The 15,090-nt window shown below is 48.0% G+C and overlaps 2 protein-coding genes and 1 pseudogene across 2 annotated transcripts; 1 reads left to right on the top strand and 2 right to left on the bottom strand.

Annotated features, from left to right (window-relative positions):
• The first annotated feature begins 1,332 nt into the window (after positions 1-1,332).
• LOC119348937 (protein FAR1-RELATED SEQUENCE 5-like) lies at positions 1,333-4,880 on the top strand. Its single transcript, XM_037616941.1, has 5 exons — positions 1,333-1,480; positions 1,630-1,746; positions 1,852-1,911; positions 2,290-2,352; positions 2,457-4,880. The coding sequence occupies exons 2-5, from the start codon at positions 1,678-1,680 to the stop codon at positions 4,578-4,580; spliced, it is 2,316 nt and encodes a 771-aa protein (XP_037472838.1). The 5' UTR covers positions 1,333-1,480; positions 1,630-1,677; the 3' UTR covers positions 4,581-4,880.
• Positions 4,881-5,792: 912 nt separating this feature from the next.
• Positions 5,793-7,865, bottom strand: LOC119309452 (annotated as a pseudogene).
• Positions 7,866-13,656: 5,791 nt separating this feature from the next.
• LOC119309440 (BAG family molecular chaperone regulator 7-like) lies at positions 13,657-15,064 on the bottom strand. The gene is made up of 2 exons (XM_037585443.1): positions 14,808-15,064; positions 13,657-14,505 (listed from the first exon to the last, which is right to left on the bottom strand). Exons 1-2 carry the CDS (start codon positions 14,913-14,915, stop codon positions 14,170-14,172), a joined length of 444 nt encoding a protein of 147 aa, XP_037441340.1. The 5' UTR covers positions 14,916-15,064; the 3' UTR covers positions 13,657-14,169.
• Positions 15,065-15,090: the final 26 nt, after the last annotated feature.

Here is a 15,090-nt window from a genome sequence, read left to right as displayed (position 1 = left end):
CTTCGGACATGCCACAACATCACCCCGCATGTATGAGGGCTCGGTACGACGCTCCGGTGGCATTGCTACCCCCCAGGGCCCCCGTCCCGCCTAACCCTGGAGCGGTTGACCACGGGATCTAGCCTTTTGACTTTGCACAGACGGGCTTTGACCAGTGGATCTCTCCACCCGGTTGTGTCGGGTCGGCCCAGAGGGACACCGGGGAGCAACATCCGGGCCAAACCCACAGCTAAATCCACTCCATGTAGACCAGACGCGTCCGTTCCCCCCCTCCAGGTGCCGGCGGCGGCGCCGTCCGTGACGGGGCCACACCCCGGAGATGCGTGCCGCCTCTTCGGACATGCCATAACACCATCCGGTTGTGGTAGGTCATCCGATATATATAAACACTTGGAGCAAAGTCCCCTTCGTATAGACCCGATGCGGCTGTTCCCCATTCCAGTTGCCGGCTGGCGGCGGCACCGTTCGTGAGGGGGGTCACAATGCTTTGTACAAAACCGAAAAATAATGTATGTATGCTTATTAACACATACTGTATGTAAGTTAGTTAAATAAAAATAATAAAGAAAAAAGTGAAGAAAAAGAAAAAAACTATATGTATGATTATTAACACATACTATATGCTTATTAACACAATCTATAGGTATGCTTATTAACACATATTGTATGCTTAATAATAATAATAATACTATATGGAAAAAAAGAAAAAAAAGAAAAAAACTATGCCGACGGCATAGGTGCGGCCAGGGCAGATGGACAGCGCCGCGGATCGATGACGTGTCGGCTATGCCGACGGCTGCCGTCGGCATAGCTCCTGGTCGGTGCGCTCTGGATCGGTGACGTGTCACCTGTATCTATGCCGACGACCACCGTCACGGCCGTCGGCATAGATTTGACGTCGTTAGCCGGCCGTGATGACAGTTGTCAGCGGGCTCGCATCTATGCCGACGGCCTATATATGCCGACGGCAGCTGTAGGCGTAGTCTGGAATAAGCCGACGGCCTACATATGCCGACGACTGCTATCGGCGTAGACGCGGATAGCCCGACGGCCATTGTACGCCGATGGCCAGGAGCTAGCTGTCGGCATATATTTGGCTGTCGGCGTAGAGCCCTTTTCATTAAAGGTTAAAAAATTTACATTTTTTCATTTCTTACTTCATAAATATTTATTCTGTATATAGTGCTACAAATTCCGCAGCAACGCGCGGGGTATCATCTAGTTGTTTTTTGTAAAGCACCCAAACTAGTATTGTACTACAAGGCCTTAATGGGCGGACGTTCACCGCATAGACAGAGCTACAGGGCCCGCCCTTCCCTCCTGTAACTGTTCCCCCCACTCCTTCCCATCCGACTCCCCCTCTCTCTATCCAGCAGGCGGCCGTCGCCCCGCCCCCGCGCCGCCTCCTCCCTCCCCGTCCGCCGCCGTCTGCTTCTCCGCTCGTCCCCTCGCAGGCCGCAGCCGCTCAGAGCACACACAGGTCCAATCCCACTCTTCCCGCCTGCCCTCGAACCCGGATCCAGCCCCCTCCTCTCCCCCTTCTCCGCACAGCCAGCGCGGTGCCGGTGCGGCGGCGGATATTTGATGGGCTATTGCTGATACTTACCGGAGTACTATTTTTTTTTTCAGGTGCCAAATCCCCCAAATCAGGAACAGCGAGCCGCCGCTGATGCACAGATGCAGGCAGCGGTAGATAACCTCGGGGAACAAGCGCCGGGACCTGCCCCTGCAACCAATCTCGAACAAGTATGCATGGTTACCACTAAATTCGTCTGCGGATTTTTTATCACCTCGCGGAATTTTTTGACTTTACAACAGATATGTGAAATGAACTTTGTGAAATTGGTACAGGTTGCGATGACCCATCCGGTAGAACCGAACCACTCAGGAGCAGGGCTGCACATAGAAAAGGTGTTGCTCCAACGCGTCTGCTTACAATGTGCATTCGTATGCTGATGATACTGTACTACTCCTACGTGTCTAGAGAAATATGCAGTCACCAGAAACAAATGGTGAATTGCTCTCACGCGTATCACATGGCAGTAAATTTGATGGCAAAACAATGGCATTTGCAACTAACTGATTATGGTATTCAGTGCCATCACTGTGTTTTCCTTTTGTGGTTGACCTCTATGTAGTTGGTAACATTATGGGTTTCTGGTAGTAGTAGAAATCGGGAAGGACCTTGACTTTGACCTCCTTCCTCTTAATAAACATCACTACTATTATATCTTTTTACAATGTCCTCATGCATAGTTCTACTAGGAAATAAAGTAGTAAATTACACAGGAAAACGTCGGCAGACAAGCTACACCAGGAGGACGTCTACAGCTGACTGTTGGAAATGGCCAGGTATGGAAACCAAAGAGAACATACGGAGTACTGCTCTGTAATACAAGTGGAATTCAATACAGCCTTACATAATAGCTTAACAGATATCATTCACTCGCTTGCAGGAACACGCGTCGAATGGCATTGGCACCGCTGCACAAGGACTGCTGACAGATACATCGGATAAACAATCCAACTCGGTGGACACTAGAATGCAGCGGCACGCTGAGGAACAAGACCAATTACACGGTGTTACACAAGGGCATGAAATGTCTAGCAATGATACAAGCAGTGGAAGCGATTCAGGTAGCAGTTCAGGGAGTGAGCTAGATACTGAACTAGGAAAATGCTTTTACCCTAGTTTCGAGGAACTGGAGAATTCAAGACCACCGGAAATTGGAATGAGATTTCCAACCCTTGAAGATGCAGAACGTTTCTACAGCACACATGCTATGCTAACTGGTTTTGCAGTAAGGAGGGGGTCGAATTACAGGAGAGTGAAGTTTGACCTGGAATGCAACAGAAGTGGTAAACTAAAGCCAACCGAGGACCTGAAGAGGAAGAGGAGGTCTAATGCTTTGGGATCACGGTGCCAAGCAAAGGTGATAGTGAAGCTCCATAACGAGCAATGGGAGTTCATAGGAGTTAAGCATGAGCACAACCATCCATTATGTCCATCCCCATCTCTCGCAAGTTTCTTTTTGAACCACAAATACCTGTCAAGTGAAGAAAAGTTATTTCTAAGAGTTCTGCAACAAAGTAGGGTAAATCCAAGGAAAGCTATGAATATTTTCAGGAGAATGAGAAGCAACTTCAGAAAGGTATCATCGATAAAAGAGAAAGTTACGAGCAATTCACAGTGTGCAAACCAGTGGAGAAAAGAAAACTCAGATGTTGAAACCGCACTGAAGCGCTTCAAAGAACTGGAGCTGCGGAACCTTGGATTTTCCTACACCATGCAAAAAGATGAAGATAACATAGTTAGGAGTCTTTTCTGGACTGATGCGAGGTCGAAAGTAGATTATGAGATTTTTGGAGATTTCATATCGTTTAATACTACATACAGCACTAATAGGAATAACATGCCTTTCACCCCTATTATTGGAATGAATAGTCATGGGAGAATCCTTGTGTTTGGATGCGCCTTGCTACAAGATCAGAAAGCTGAAACCTTCAAGTGGATGTTCCAAACTTTCTTGCATGTGATGGGAGGGAAACTGCCAAGAATAGTCATAACAGACCAGGATGAAGGTATGGCGACAGCAATTTCAGAGGTCATGCCACAAGTAAGGCATAGATTTTGCAAATTCAGTGTGATGCGAAAAGCACAGGAAATGCTGGGAGCCTTCATGGCAGCAAGGAGCAACATGAATGCAGAGCTGCACGGCTTGGTAGACAACTCAGTGACAGAAAAGGAATTTGAAGAAGGATGGGATGTGCTCACTGAGAGATACGATGCAAGTCAAAATGAGTACCTCCGACTCATGTGGGAGACAAGGAAAAACTGGGTGCCTGTTTATTTCCAAGCAGATTTCTGCCCATTCGTCGAATCAGCTGGACATTGTGAGGTGGCAAACTTATTATTCAAAGACAATGTGCTTCCAAAGGACAGAATCGAGAAGTTTATTGAGCAATATGAGAGGATGCAAGAGCATATAGTAAAAACAGAGGAAGAGGATGCATTGCAGTCAGCAACTGAACCGGCGTACTTCTCCATGCAGCCAATAGAAAAGCATGCAGCGCGAATATACACAAGGCAAATATTTCTGATAGCACAGAATGAACTATACTATTCCACAGCATTCAACGTGCATGAGATACAAGGAGGATACAGACTCGAAAAGGTCTTCAACTATGAGAACCCAGAGTTCAGTAGAAATTCTTTCGAAGTGCTAGCTGAACCTGGAACCCACGCATTTAAATGCCAATGTGCAAAGTTTACCAGAGATGGGATTCTCTGTTGCCACATATTCAGAGTTTTCACGCAGCTCGGAGTCAAAGAAATACCAGCGCAGTACATGCTGCCCAGGTGGGCGCCTAAATTCATAGAGGACCGGCTGAAAGAGTACGAGGAGAGATGCTCGAAGAGAAGAGAAAACAAAACGAGATATGCGATGCTATTGGGTAAAATGGCGGACATCGGCAAGGGGATATGCGCGGACGGTGCGAAAAGCGGCTGCTTCATGCTCGAACTAGACAAGGTTCAAGAAACATTGGCAACGACGGCAGAAGAAATTCCTAGAAAATGACCAGATCCTATTGCAGAGCAAATGAGAACTAGCAATTTCAGTGTCCTCTTCTCAAGCTCTCGAACTAGACAAGGTTCAAGAAACATTGGCAACGATGGCACAAGAAATTCCTAGAAAATGACCAGATCCTATTGCAGAGCAAGTGAGAATTAGCAATTTTAGCGTCCTCTTCTCAAGCTCTTTGTGGTGTGTGAGTTGACCAACTTTATATGTTAATCCAGCATCCCCTCATCAACTAGGGTGGTGTAGTAAGTTTTACACTCCTTTATCATGCATGAATGAGTCATAATGGGCCTTTGAGATTTTCCCTTAGGAATTATTGAAAATCTGAAATGATAAATGGGCCCAGTCCAATAATTCTAACACCATCAGCATCTGCCCGTCCAACCAACTCGGGCGCCGCTGAAGCCACGGCGGAGCTTTGCCGCAGCGAGCATCGGCGGGCCCTTAACTAGCACCGGAACCAGAGCTTAAGAGGATTTCTTGCCGGAGCAGCCGCACCTGCACCTGCACCTCAGCCTCTCGGCCCTGGCCACTCCCGGCTGGTGACTCCTCTCAGCCCTGCAGACGGCGATGGTCTGGCCGCGAGGATGACGCTGGTGGCGCTGATCGTTGCCATTGCTGACAAATGTGTGCTCTTGGGGAGATGCAAGAGCTGACAGGAGTAGTAGATCCAATTACTTGCGGATGCAAAGTGTGTTAGTGTCTCTATGTATCCAAGCAAATGCATTGACATCACAGCTTCATACGGGCTCGACTCGTTCAGACCAGTGCAACACTTGAATCTCACAACCAACTAGGCTCCTGGAGCATCTTAAAACAAAAACAAAAAAACCCTAGGCTCCTGGAGGAAGACGCAACTGTGCACTATGGGCGTCAGGTATAAACACATCATCTGTCTTGTAGTATATTGTACTTTCTCTATCCCAAATAAGTGTCTCAACTTTGTACTAGCTCTAGTACAAATTTGTACTAAGCTCAAGACACTTATTTTGAGACGGAGGGAGTATGTCTCAAATGAAGGCTACAGATTTGGCACGATGAGAACCAGCTAACTGGATGTGAAAAGATAAATAGAACTGGAATTTGGGCTAGGGGCATACAGATATTCGACCGTTTTCGACTTTCGTCTCCCGTGCGCGCAGAAGAAGCTGACAAAACCGATCGAGTTCAGGTTTTCAGGAGATGCTTTGCCTCGTGCGCGGGATCCTTTCACTTGAGAGGAATGAACCTCGAGAAGTGGGTGGCGCCGATGCCGGGCCTCCCGTGCTTGACGGGCTTGTAGCTGATGGAGAGAACTCGGCGAGGTGGTGGCAAATCATCTCGGGCTTGATCTCAACCTGGTTGAAGGTTTTCCCATTGTACACCGCGATCTGGCTGCCTACCATGTCTGGCACGATGATCATGTTGCGCTGACGAGTCTTCACAACCCCTGGCTTTTCACCAGCAGATGCCTCCATTTTCTGTACATTTTCAGAGAAAACGGAATGAACTTTGGATGTCATGATCTCACACAAACAATGCAACATAATCCACGGTTAAAGCCAAAACAGCATCAGAGCGTGTGCTATTAAAACTTAAAAAACCCTATAACTTACCGAAAATGTTGTACGGAATACGGCATAGACTATAGGTTCGGGTGAACCATGGTCCTGAATCACGTCTCTCGTAACTTATAAATGCAAAAACACTCAAATCAATACCTGTACAAGTGGCACATCGTTCAATGCATATCAAAGAGCGTATTTTCTTGACACACTAACAAAATGGATAATCCTCACAGTAATTACGAAACATTAAACATATCAGTGGATTTAAGTCTTTTTAGACATTTCAAATGAACTACAACATACGGATGTATGTAGACATATTCTAGAGTGTAGATTCACTCATTTTGCTTCGTATGTAGTAGTCACTTGTCGGAATCTCTAAAAAGACTTATATTTGGAAACGGAGGGAGTATAAGATGCAAAATAGTCAGCGCTACTATAGAGCCATCTAGTGCTTCATAGTGGTTTAAAGACCATAAGATATTCACTCGTCTCAAGGCTCACAGTATGCATTGATACTCCCCTTTCTCCAACATCAATATTCCCACAACCTCGATCCAGAACCAGAAATAATCAAGAATATATGGTATGTGCGCTAGATGAAGTTTCATTCTTCTGTAGTAGCGTAAGCAAGATATTTGAACCCGTTTCAAACAGAAAAGTGATGATCAACATTTGGAAGCTGCAACGCTGCAGAAAAACTCGCAAGCAATACTCCCTCAGGTCCTTTTAGTCCGCACATAACTTTTGCCTGAAGTAAAGATATCTTTAATTTGACCAAACTTACATAAAAAGTATCAACATTCACAATACCAAATCTTTTTTTGAGGGGGCATGATACCAAAATCAATATCTAGATTCATTATGGAATGTAGTTTCGTATTATATATATATTTGGTATTGTAGATGTTAATACTTCTTAACAAAAATTTGGCAGGAATCATTTTATATTCTACTAAAAGCGACGAGATACTGCTGCGCGCGGTATATCCAAGCAGATAAAATTAAGCACCTGAAGTACGCATCAACAATAGCTATATATATTGCCGAAGCATCTGAAAATTACTCCCTCCGTTTCGAATTATAAGGTGTTCCAATTTTTTTTTTCTGAATCGAATGTATAGAGATGCGTTTTATGCCTTGCCAGTTTGACCAGAGTATACTTGTAATAATATAATTTGAACTTTTCAAGGTTATGTAGAACTTGACAGTCCCAACCTAATGACATTTGGTGTGTTGCCAAACATCGTAGTGCTGCGAACAGTACATGCCAGGATTCTTAAACACACGGGGAGCACAGCAAACAGTAAACATATTTTTTATTCTGTATGTATTCCCTCTAAATGCTCTTATATTTTTTTACAGAGGGAGTACTTCCTAATCAGTAGTTCAACAGTTACAAATAGCAGGCAGTTCAGGGGAGGAGCATGCATGGTCTATTACCGCCTTGGCCTTGCGCAGCCTCCTCATGAGCATCAATTGCTTCCTCTTGAACCCTCTGCATAACCTACAACAACACGAAAGCACAGCATTTTCTTCCAGTCAAACGAACTAGCAGTTCAAGGGATCCCACTCGGTCTCAAGAGAGACGCACGCCGCTGGGTTCCACGTACCTTCTGCGGGTGCGGGCGGGGAGGACCTGGATGAGGTCCTCGGCGGACATGTCGAGGATCGCGTCGAGGTCGAAGCCGCGGTAGCTGAACTTGCGGAACGTCCTCTTCTTCGGCTGCCCCGCGGCGGCGCGGCGGCCGCCTCCGCCTCCACGCCGACGTCCGCCTGCAATGCGATCACGGAGCACATGGGTTTTGGGTTAGCCCGCCCGGTGATCAAGAAACGCTGAAGGGTTGGTTTGCGGGGTGGGGGCGAGTTGGACGCAGCTCACCATGTCAGTTGCGGTCGATTGGGGGAGCCGAGGAGGGGAGGCCGGGTGCACCGTGGAACAATGAAGCCGACGGCGCTAGGGCTAGGGTGAAAATGGGGAATGTTTACGCATGGTTAGGCATTTATTAGACTAGACTAGAGTAACTTGTTAGGCTGGTCATAGTGGAGAGTAACATAGACTAGTAACATACATGTTACTAGTCTACTCCCTCCGTCCTTTAAAGAGTGTACTTTCAACTTTGTTGGAGAGTCAAACTATTTCAAAGTTTGACCGAGTTTGTGCAAAAATATATCAATGTTTGTGAAATCAAATAGGTATATGATGAAAGTATATTTTATCACGAATCTAATGCTACTAATTTGATGGCATAAATGTTGATGTATTATTATATAAACACGGTCAAATATAAAAAAGTTTGACTTTTCAAGAAAGTTGGAAGTACACTCTTTAAAGGACGGAGGGAGTATGTTACTACCTTCATAATGGGTAGTGTCTTATATGTGGTAACGTAGATGTCTTCATTTATTACTTTGTAGACTCATTTTGCATTGGAAAGCGCTATGTGATGATAACATATTATGTTACTCTATTTGCCTCTCTCCGCATTAACTACTTGCCACCTCACCATTTTTGCTTATGTGGCATCTATGTTACTACCTAAGTTACTCCCACTATGACCAGCCTTAGGACTTTGATATGCTGTATTTTTTTATAAATACTCTCTATTACAGTTGCAAAGAAAAAAAAAGTCTAATACCACAATGTGGCAAACTAACACTTAGTTTATGTCATTTTCTTAGACCGTCTTATCTTTCTCTTGCAGCAAACTCTTCCAAAGCAAAGAAATAAATGTCGCATTTGCTATTCGTAGGCCTGAAAATGGCTGAGGGTATAGGTCCATTTACCGAAAAAGTCTTTCCCCGCTTTATATATAAAGCAAAGATCAACAGTGTCTGGTACAACCGCACTCACCCACCACAAACGCACACACCCACCCAAGGCAGGATACATAGGCGCTGAGCGTAGCAACACACTCCCTAGCACTACAAGAGCCGCCGGGGGCTTCAGTCGAAGAAGTGAAGCCGCATATGACGACCCGTGGGCTCCAAGGCGGTGCCTTCAGGAAGGATACGGCACCGGAGCGTCGCCACCGCCCGATCCGAGGATCAGAGTTTCCCCTGGAGCACCACGACGGGCAATGATAGCCGCGACGACGCCTTCAAGAAGGGAGCGATCTTCGCCGTCGCCAGTCCGTGAGGATAGAGTAGGTTTTCACCCCGGCCAACATTCACCGCTATCGATCGCCACACCCCGGCTACCACGCCGCCCACACGGCCGTGGCAGCCGGGCAGCACCGAGGCACGAGCTTTGCCCATGAGCACCGCGCCACCACCACCAGGGCCGCCGCCCCGAAATCCAAGACCCTGACACCAGGTCCCCCGAGCCCCACTGCTACCCCCACCGCAGAGACGGGCGGAAAGGATTCGCTTTTCACACCCCTGGCCGGTCCCAACGCCGAGACCAAATAGGCCGGCCACAACAAGCCTCCATCGAGCCATCCTGCTACACCGGGCGCGAGACGAGCGCAGTCCAGCCGCCGGGCGCGAGACGGTCCGGTCCTGCTGCCGGGCGCGAGACAAGCGCAGTCCTACTTCCGGGCGCGAGACGGGCCGGTCCTGCTGCCAATCGCGAGACTAACTTGGTCCTACGGCACCGGGTGCGAGACGGATGATGGACCGCAGCCGGGAGAAGGCCAGCCCTCCGGTGAGAGACGCGAACGGATGCCGAGGAGAGGGGTCGAGGGCCGATACAGGCAGCCTACAGACTGGCCGACGCCAGGACAAACTGGTCGCCGCCGCAACCAACCTGCCACCACCACAGCAGCCGCCGGGCCTGCACCCCCGCAGCCATCGCCACTGCGCCGCCACCCCGACGAGCCGAGGGGGCCACAGTCAGGGCCGCCGCCCGCAGCCCCAGCGTTCGCGGCCCGCGCCGCCGTGAGGTCAGATCCGAACGAGCCGACGCGGCTGTCGTCTCCAACCTCCGGCCCGCACCACCACCACCAACTGCCGCGAAGCCACCACCACCTGTTGCGTCCACGACAGAGATGGCCACCAGCAGCCCGAGCTGCCCGCAGCTCGCGCCGTCTTGAGCCAGATCCGGCCGCGCAGGAAACGCCGCCGTCGCAGGCACAAACGCGCCACCCACCCGCGTCCAGCCCTCTGCGCCAGGCCTGCAGCTCCGGCCACCGCCGCCGAGCGCAGCCCCGCGCCGCCGCGCCCCGGATCCGCGCCGCGCCACCGCCCGGGAGAGCCCGCCCGCGCCAGCCTCCACGAGCGGGGAGAGAAGGGGCCCCGCCGCCGCCAGCACCCCCCGGGCTTTGCCCGGTGACGCGGACAGGCGGCGGCGAGGGGAGGGAGGGGGAGGTGGGACGCGCGCCGGCGGCTAGGGTTATCCCCTCGGTCGCTCGCGGGAGCGACGCGAGGGGAGGGCGAGGCAATGTGTTCCATAGGTCCATTTTCCTAGGAGAAGAAGACGAGGCACATGGAGTTCAAAGGTCGAGACAGGGGCGACGCTACTAGCCGGAGACAGAGATGTCGCGATGTCACTGGCAATGAAGAGGAAGAAGATTCACGGGTGCGGGTGCAGGACGGGGTCCGATCACCTGCGCCGGAGAAGGATGATGCTTAGGATGACTGGGGAAGCAACAGAGTGATGCAGGAGGTGATTTGAAAAGGTCGAGGCGTGCGCGGTAACACCGCCGACGGTGGGCCGGCGGTTAGGCCTGTGTTGGAGGGTGTCTTGGCACAATGAGGAAGACAAAAGGGAGGAAGGGGAGTTGGCTTATACCAAAAGAAGTTTCAGTAACCTACATACAAAAAAACGAGTTGAGCATAGGTGGAACCATGCTTGAACTTGTTGACGTATAAATGCATAACCCACCTTTGTCCATCAGCTTGAGCTTTTGGGTGAACTGGCTGGTGCGTGCATCTCTATATTGTACCGAAGCACCCCGGCTGGCGCAGTTAAATTGTAATCCACTTTCGGTCCACGTTTAGACCTGAGTGAGTCACACGTGAGGGGGAGCTTGAGCTTTTGGATGAACTGACTCGTGCGTGCAGTTCTACAGAACTAATAGGTAGAGGTGAGGTTCACGATTGTATGACTACAAGATGAAATTATTTCTAGCTAATAAATTCCTGATCTTCAATCGGTCTTGAAGCAACAACCAGAAAAAACTTATGCTTGGACTTCATCGTTGAAAACCTATGGACGGTGCCATGCATAGGTACACAAGCGAATCAAAAGTCGGCCTGGTGGGCCGGCCATTAGCCCATCAACGCACAATGCGGCCTAGGCCCACTTTTCGGTGGCGGTCTTCTTAGGATGTGGATATCTACTAGGCGATCAAGTAATGCTATCCCGGAGATCTCGAAGGATCTCCACCTGCCCGTAACCGCTCCGGACTCATGTAAATCCTAGGCCTTGTCACATATGTAAGCAAGGCCTAAGGCTAGACGATAGGTACTAATCTCAATATACCGACGTGATCCTAGCGGTGTCACCCTTGTACTCAAACCTCCTCACACGAAGCATATACACCATCAATCCAATCCAAGCAGAACAGGGGTATTTACCTCCACTTGAAGGGCATGGACTTGGGTAATTGCTTCGTGTACACTCTCATCTCGCCTTCCGGCTACGCACGACACCCTACCGAGGTTACGCTAGTATTATGCACCAACACCTACCATTGCCCCAAATGTAGCTCTAGGTATCCAATGAATTCTTTTCTTCAGAAGTAGAAATATGAAAACAAAGATATTACATCTAAATAAATTATTCGTGCGATGTAAATGAAATAGATCATCCAAGAATTCATTTTGCAAGACAAAGGGAACTATCATGTTAGTGCCCTTTGCATAACTGAAGAGATGTGGGTACTGAACATGTAAGCAAGCATCATGCCAGAGCCAGTCCAGAGAATAAGACACTTCTTTTTAATTCACATGTTGGAGGGCAAACATCCTTCTTTCATAATTTTGTGTTTAAAATTTTAAATATGTTGACTAGAGGGGGTGAATATGCGCCTACAATTTTTTATCTTTTCTTTACAAATTTATGGAATTTAGGATAAATCATGTTATTTGAATATGCAACGGTCGGCATCACCCAAGCACTACATGAATCAGCTACTTTGCCATCTATCACGGCAGACGGCAAAGGCATGAACGGCGGACGGCAAAGGTCTTTGCCGTCTGCCGCAGACGGCAAAAGGCTCCGGCAAAGTAAGGATCGACAAAGAGCTACTTTGCCGTCTTCTTTCTGCGGCTGACGGCAAAGGGGCCTTTGCCATCAGCAGCTGACGGCAAAGAAAGCAGACGACAATAATTACGATGTTAGTCCGTTAGGTGGCTAACGGCAGCCGAATGACGTCAGCTAGACGTCACTACACAGCAGGCCTTTGTCGTCCGCGGCTGTAGGCAAAGTTGTTTACTCTTTGCCGTCAGCAGATGGCAAAGTGGCTATATAGCCCCTGGTTTTTCTTTTTTTGTTATATCAATTCATTTTCATATAGCATATCCAGCATATATTATCAATAGTCATGAACACATATATATCCAACACATATCCAACATATATTATCAACAGTAGCAAGTTTCATCCATACATATACATAGTTTCATCAATATTACATAGTTTCATCCATAGGTAGCAAGTTTTACAAAGTCAAAACAAAAACTAAAGACAAGCACTCCATCAACCCAAGCTTCCATGATCTGAAGCAAATCTGCAAAATGGGAAAGAATTAAGTTAGAAGAAGAAGACTATAAGAGACTATTATGATGCAACTAAAATGTGAAGATTATTATGATGCAACTTATATCTGTAAAATAGGTCATCATCCTTGTGCTAAAAAAGAATAATGCTCCCAGAAGAATGGATGGAAAAGAGAATGTACCAGCAACTAAAGGTGTCGCTGTCGTGCGCGCATCCTCAGACTTGGGAACTCTGGTCGTTTGTGGAGAAGGTGAAGGCGCTGGCGTGAAGTGTGCACTAGCATTCAAGACAGGCATGCACGCAGTAAGGACTCAAGGTGCTCGATGCACCAAGTCCTCCATGGTCACAACACTTCAGGAAACACGGCGCCTGCTAGTTGGTCCATTCGACTTATGCAACAACACCTTATTATCCTGCAAATATGAATCTGGTTCCGAAACCTTGTTCTTCCGAGCATATTTCTGCAGGAATTAATGAGTAACTACACAAACACATCTCATGTGAGATGCTAACTAGAAGTAATTTCTTTTATCTCTCCAAAACAGAATCAACTACACAGTCAGCAGTGCAGTTTCATATTCAGCACAAAATTAGAGAAAATGTTCAGTTAATATCAAGTGCAGCACTGAGTCTCAACAAGAGCGAGAGAAGTGCAGCCAGAAGTTTCATTTTAAAACACACAAGGGGCCCTTTTTCTGCAGCTCAATGACTTGATGGATTCTTCTAAATTGCTGCAGATAACTATTAATGGTGTGCGGCTACATTGTTAGTATACACATGCACACAAGATCATCAGATTCAGTTTCAGTTTTACATGATTACAGTACTATATCCTAGGTGCTACAGACCGGATGTATATGTCCAAGTTTGCATATAGATTAAAAAAACAGCAGGTGAATAATATTGGTTTGGATGCATGTTAATGATGTCAACAACCAACGTATCATCTATTGGCTAGTACAATAGACATACTAATAGTAACTAGCTCGGTATATCACATGTTTAATAGTTACAACTTACTTGAGCTACATATCTGGCATGCATGTTAATCTTTGTAGTGTGCTTTTATTTATTTTCTCAATAATGACGCATCACTAACCAATACCTTCAGACACTAGCTAGAAAATCATACTTATGTACAGAACCTTGATAGACCATCCTCAAACCAACAATGTACTGTACTAACCAGCAAGTAAATTTCAAATTCACAACACAGCCATGGCAATGGGGTACAGGTGATGATGGAGATCATCTCAAGTGCATACATATGTTGGACGGATGCTCAGCTAAATAGCATGGTAATCATCCTGGTGTGCTTTGCTTTTATTTTTTGTCTAATAATATAGTGGTAGCCAGTATATGTAGTAACTGAATTTCAAATCCAAAACACAGCAATGGCAATCAGCAATCGTAAACAGGTCATGACGGAGCTCACCTCGAGCGCATCGACAGTGAGCAGCAGGACAATGATCTTCTCGGAGAACCTCTGGCACTCCTCGTGGTCATGCGAGAGGCGGCGCCTGTAGGAGAGGTTGTAGAAGAGGGACCTGAGCTCCTTGAGCTTGGCCTTGGCGACGGCGAGATCACACAGGCAGCGGAGCACCTGGGAGCGGTGGGCGAGGTGCGGCCTGTAGTTCATCTGGATGAGCAGCGCGGCATCCTGCGGCGACAACTCCTTGGCCTTCCCCTTGCCGTTCCCCATAGCAAAGGCCTGCATCATCAGAACAGAAGGGAAACAAATGTCAGGCGGTCAGTACATTGCTAGGAGGCAGGATTCTCAAGCTGATACTATCATTTAGAATTCAGAGCAGAGCAGTCTATCTATAGCCAGTACTAGCACAGATCTAGAGTGTGGACACTAGCATCCTCTAAAATTCCAACCTTTTTCTTAAATCCAGCGAGAGGTACCCATGGATCTATCTTAAATCTACTGGAAATCCCACATTTCGTTCAGATCGGGCCACAAAAATCTCATATTTTCTTTTCCCCATCGTAACCAATCGTGGCCAGTACCTTGCGGATGGCGTCGCAGCCGGCGGTGTTGTCCTCGGGGATCTCCTCGATCTGGACGCACGTCCTGGCCGGCTTCTTCTTCTGCTTATCATCCTCCTTGATCTTCATCCCCCACCCCCCACCCCCGCAAGGAAGAGTAGAGGAAGTGTGTTCCGCGTCGCCGGAGTATACCCATAGCGCGCGTCCACCCCGCAGCCATCGGGTGCAGGAGCACCATCCACAAGGCGGAACCACCTGTGGGACTTGCGGTGGGCGTCGAAGAGGGCGGAGCACAGTCGCTGCT

Source organism: Triticum dicoccoides, chromosome 1B (genome assembly GCF_002162155.2).
Source record: "Triticum dicoccoides isolate Atlit2015 ecotype Zavitan chromosome 1B, WEW_v2.0, whole genome shotgun sequence".
Taxonomy (NCBI): domain Eukaryota; kingdom Viridiplantae; phylum Streptophyta; class Magnoliopsida; order Poales; family Poaceae; genus Triticum; species Triticum dicoccoides.
The sequence above is the reverse complement of the archived record's forward strand: the minus strand, read 5'-3'. Positions and strand labels throughout refer to the sequence as shown.

Bases quoted from the DNA above. Each gene is read 5' to 3' on its own strand.
- LOC119348937 (XM_037616941.1), top strand. From the start codon at position 1,678: ATGCAGGCAGCGGTAGATAACCTCGGGGAACAAGCGCCGGGACCTGCC. The intron at 1,747-1,851 runs GTATGCATGGTT...AAATTGGTACAG, and splicing joins CTGCAACCAATCTCGAACAA to GTTGCGATGACCCATCCGGT. The intron at 2,353-2,456 runs GTATGGAAACCA...ACTCGCTTGCAG, and splicing joins TGACTGTTGGAAATGGCCAG to GAACACGCGTCGAATGGCAT.
- LOC119309440 (XM_037585443.1), bottom strand. From the start codon at position 14,915: ATGAAGATCAAGGAGGATGATAAGCAGAAGAAGAAGCCGGCCAGGACG. The intron at 14,506-14,807 runs GTACTGGCCACG...CTGATGATGCAG, and splicing joins GCTGCGACGCCATCCGCAAG to GCCTTTGCTATGGGGAACGG.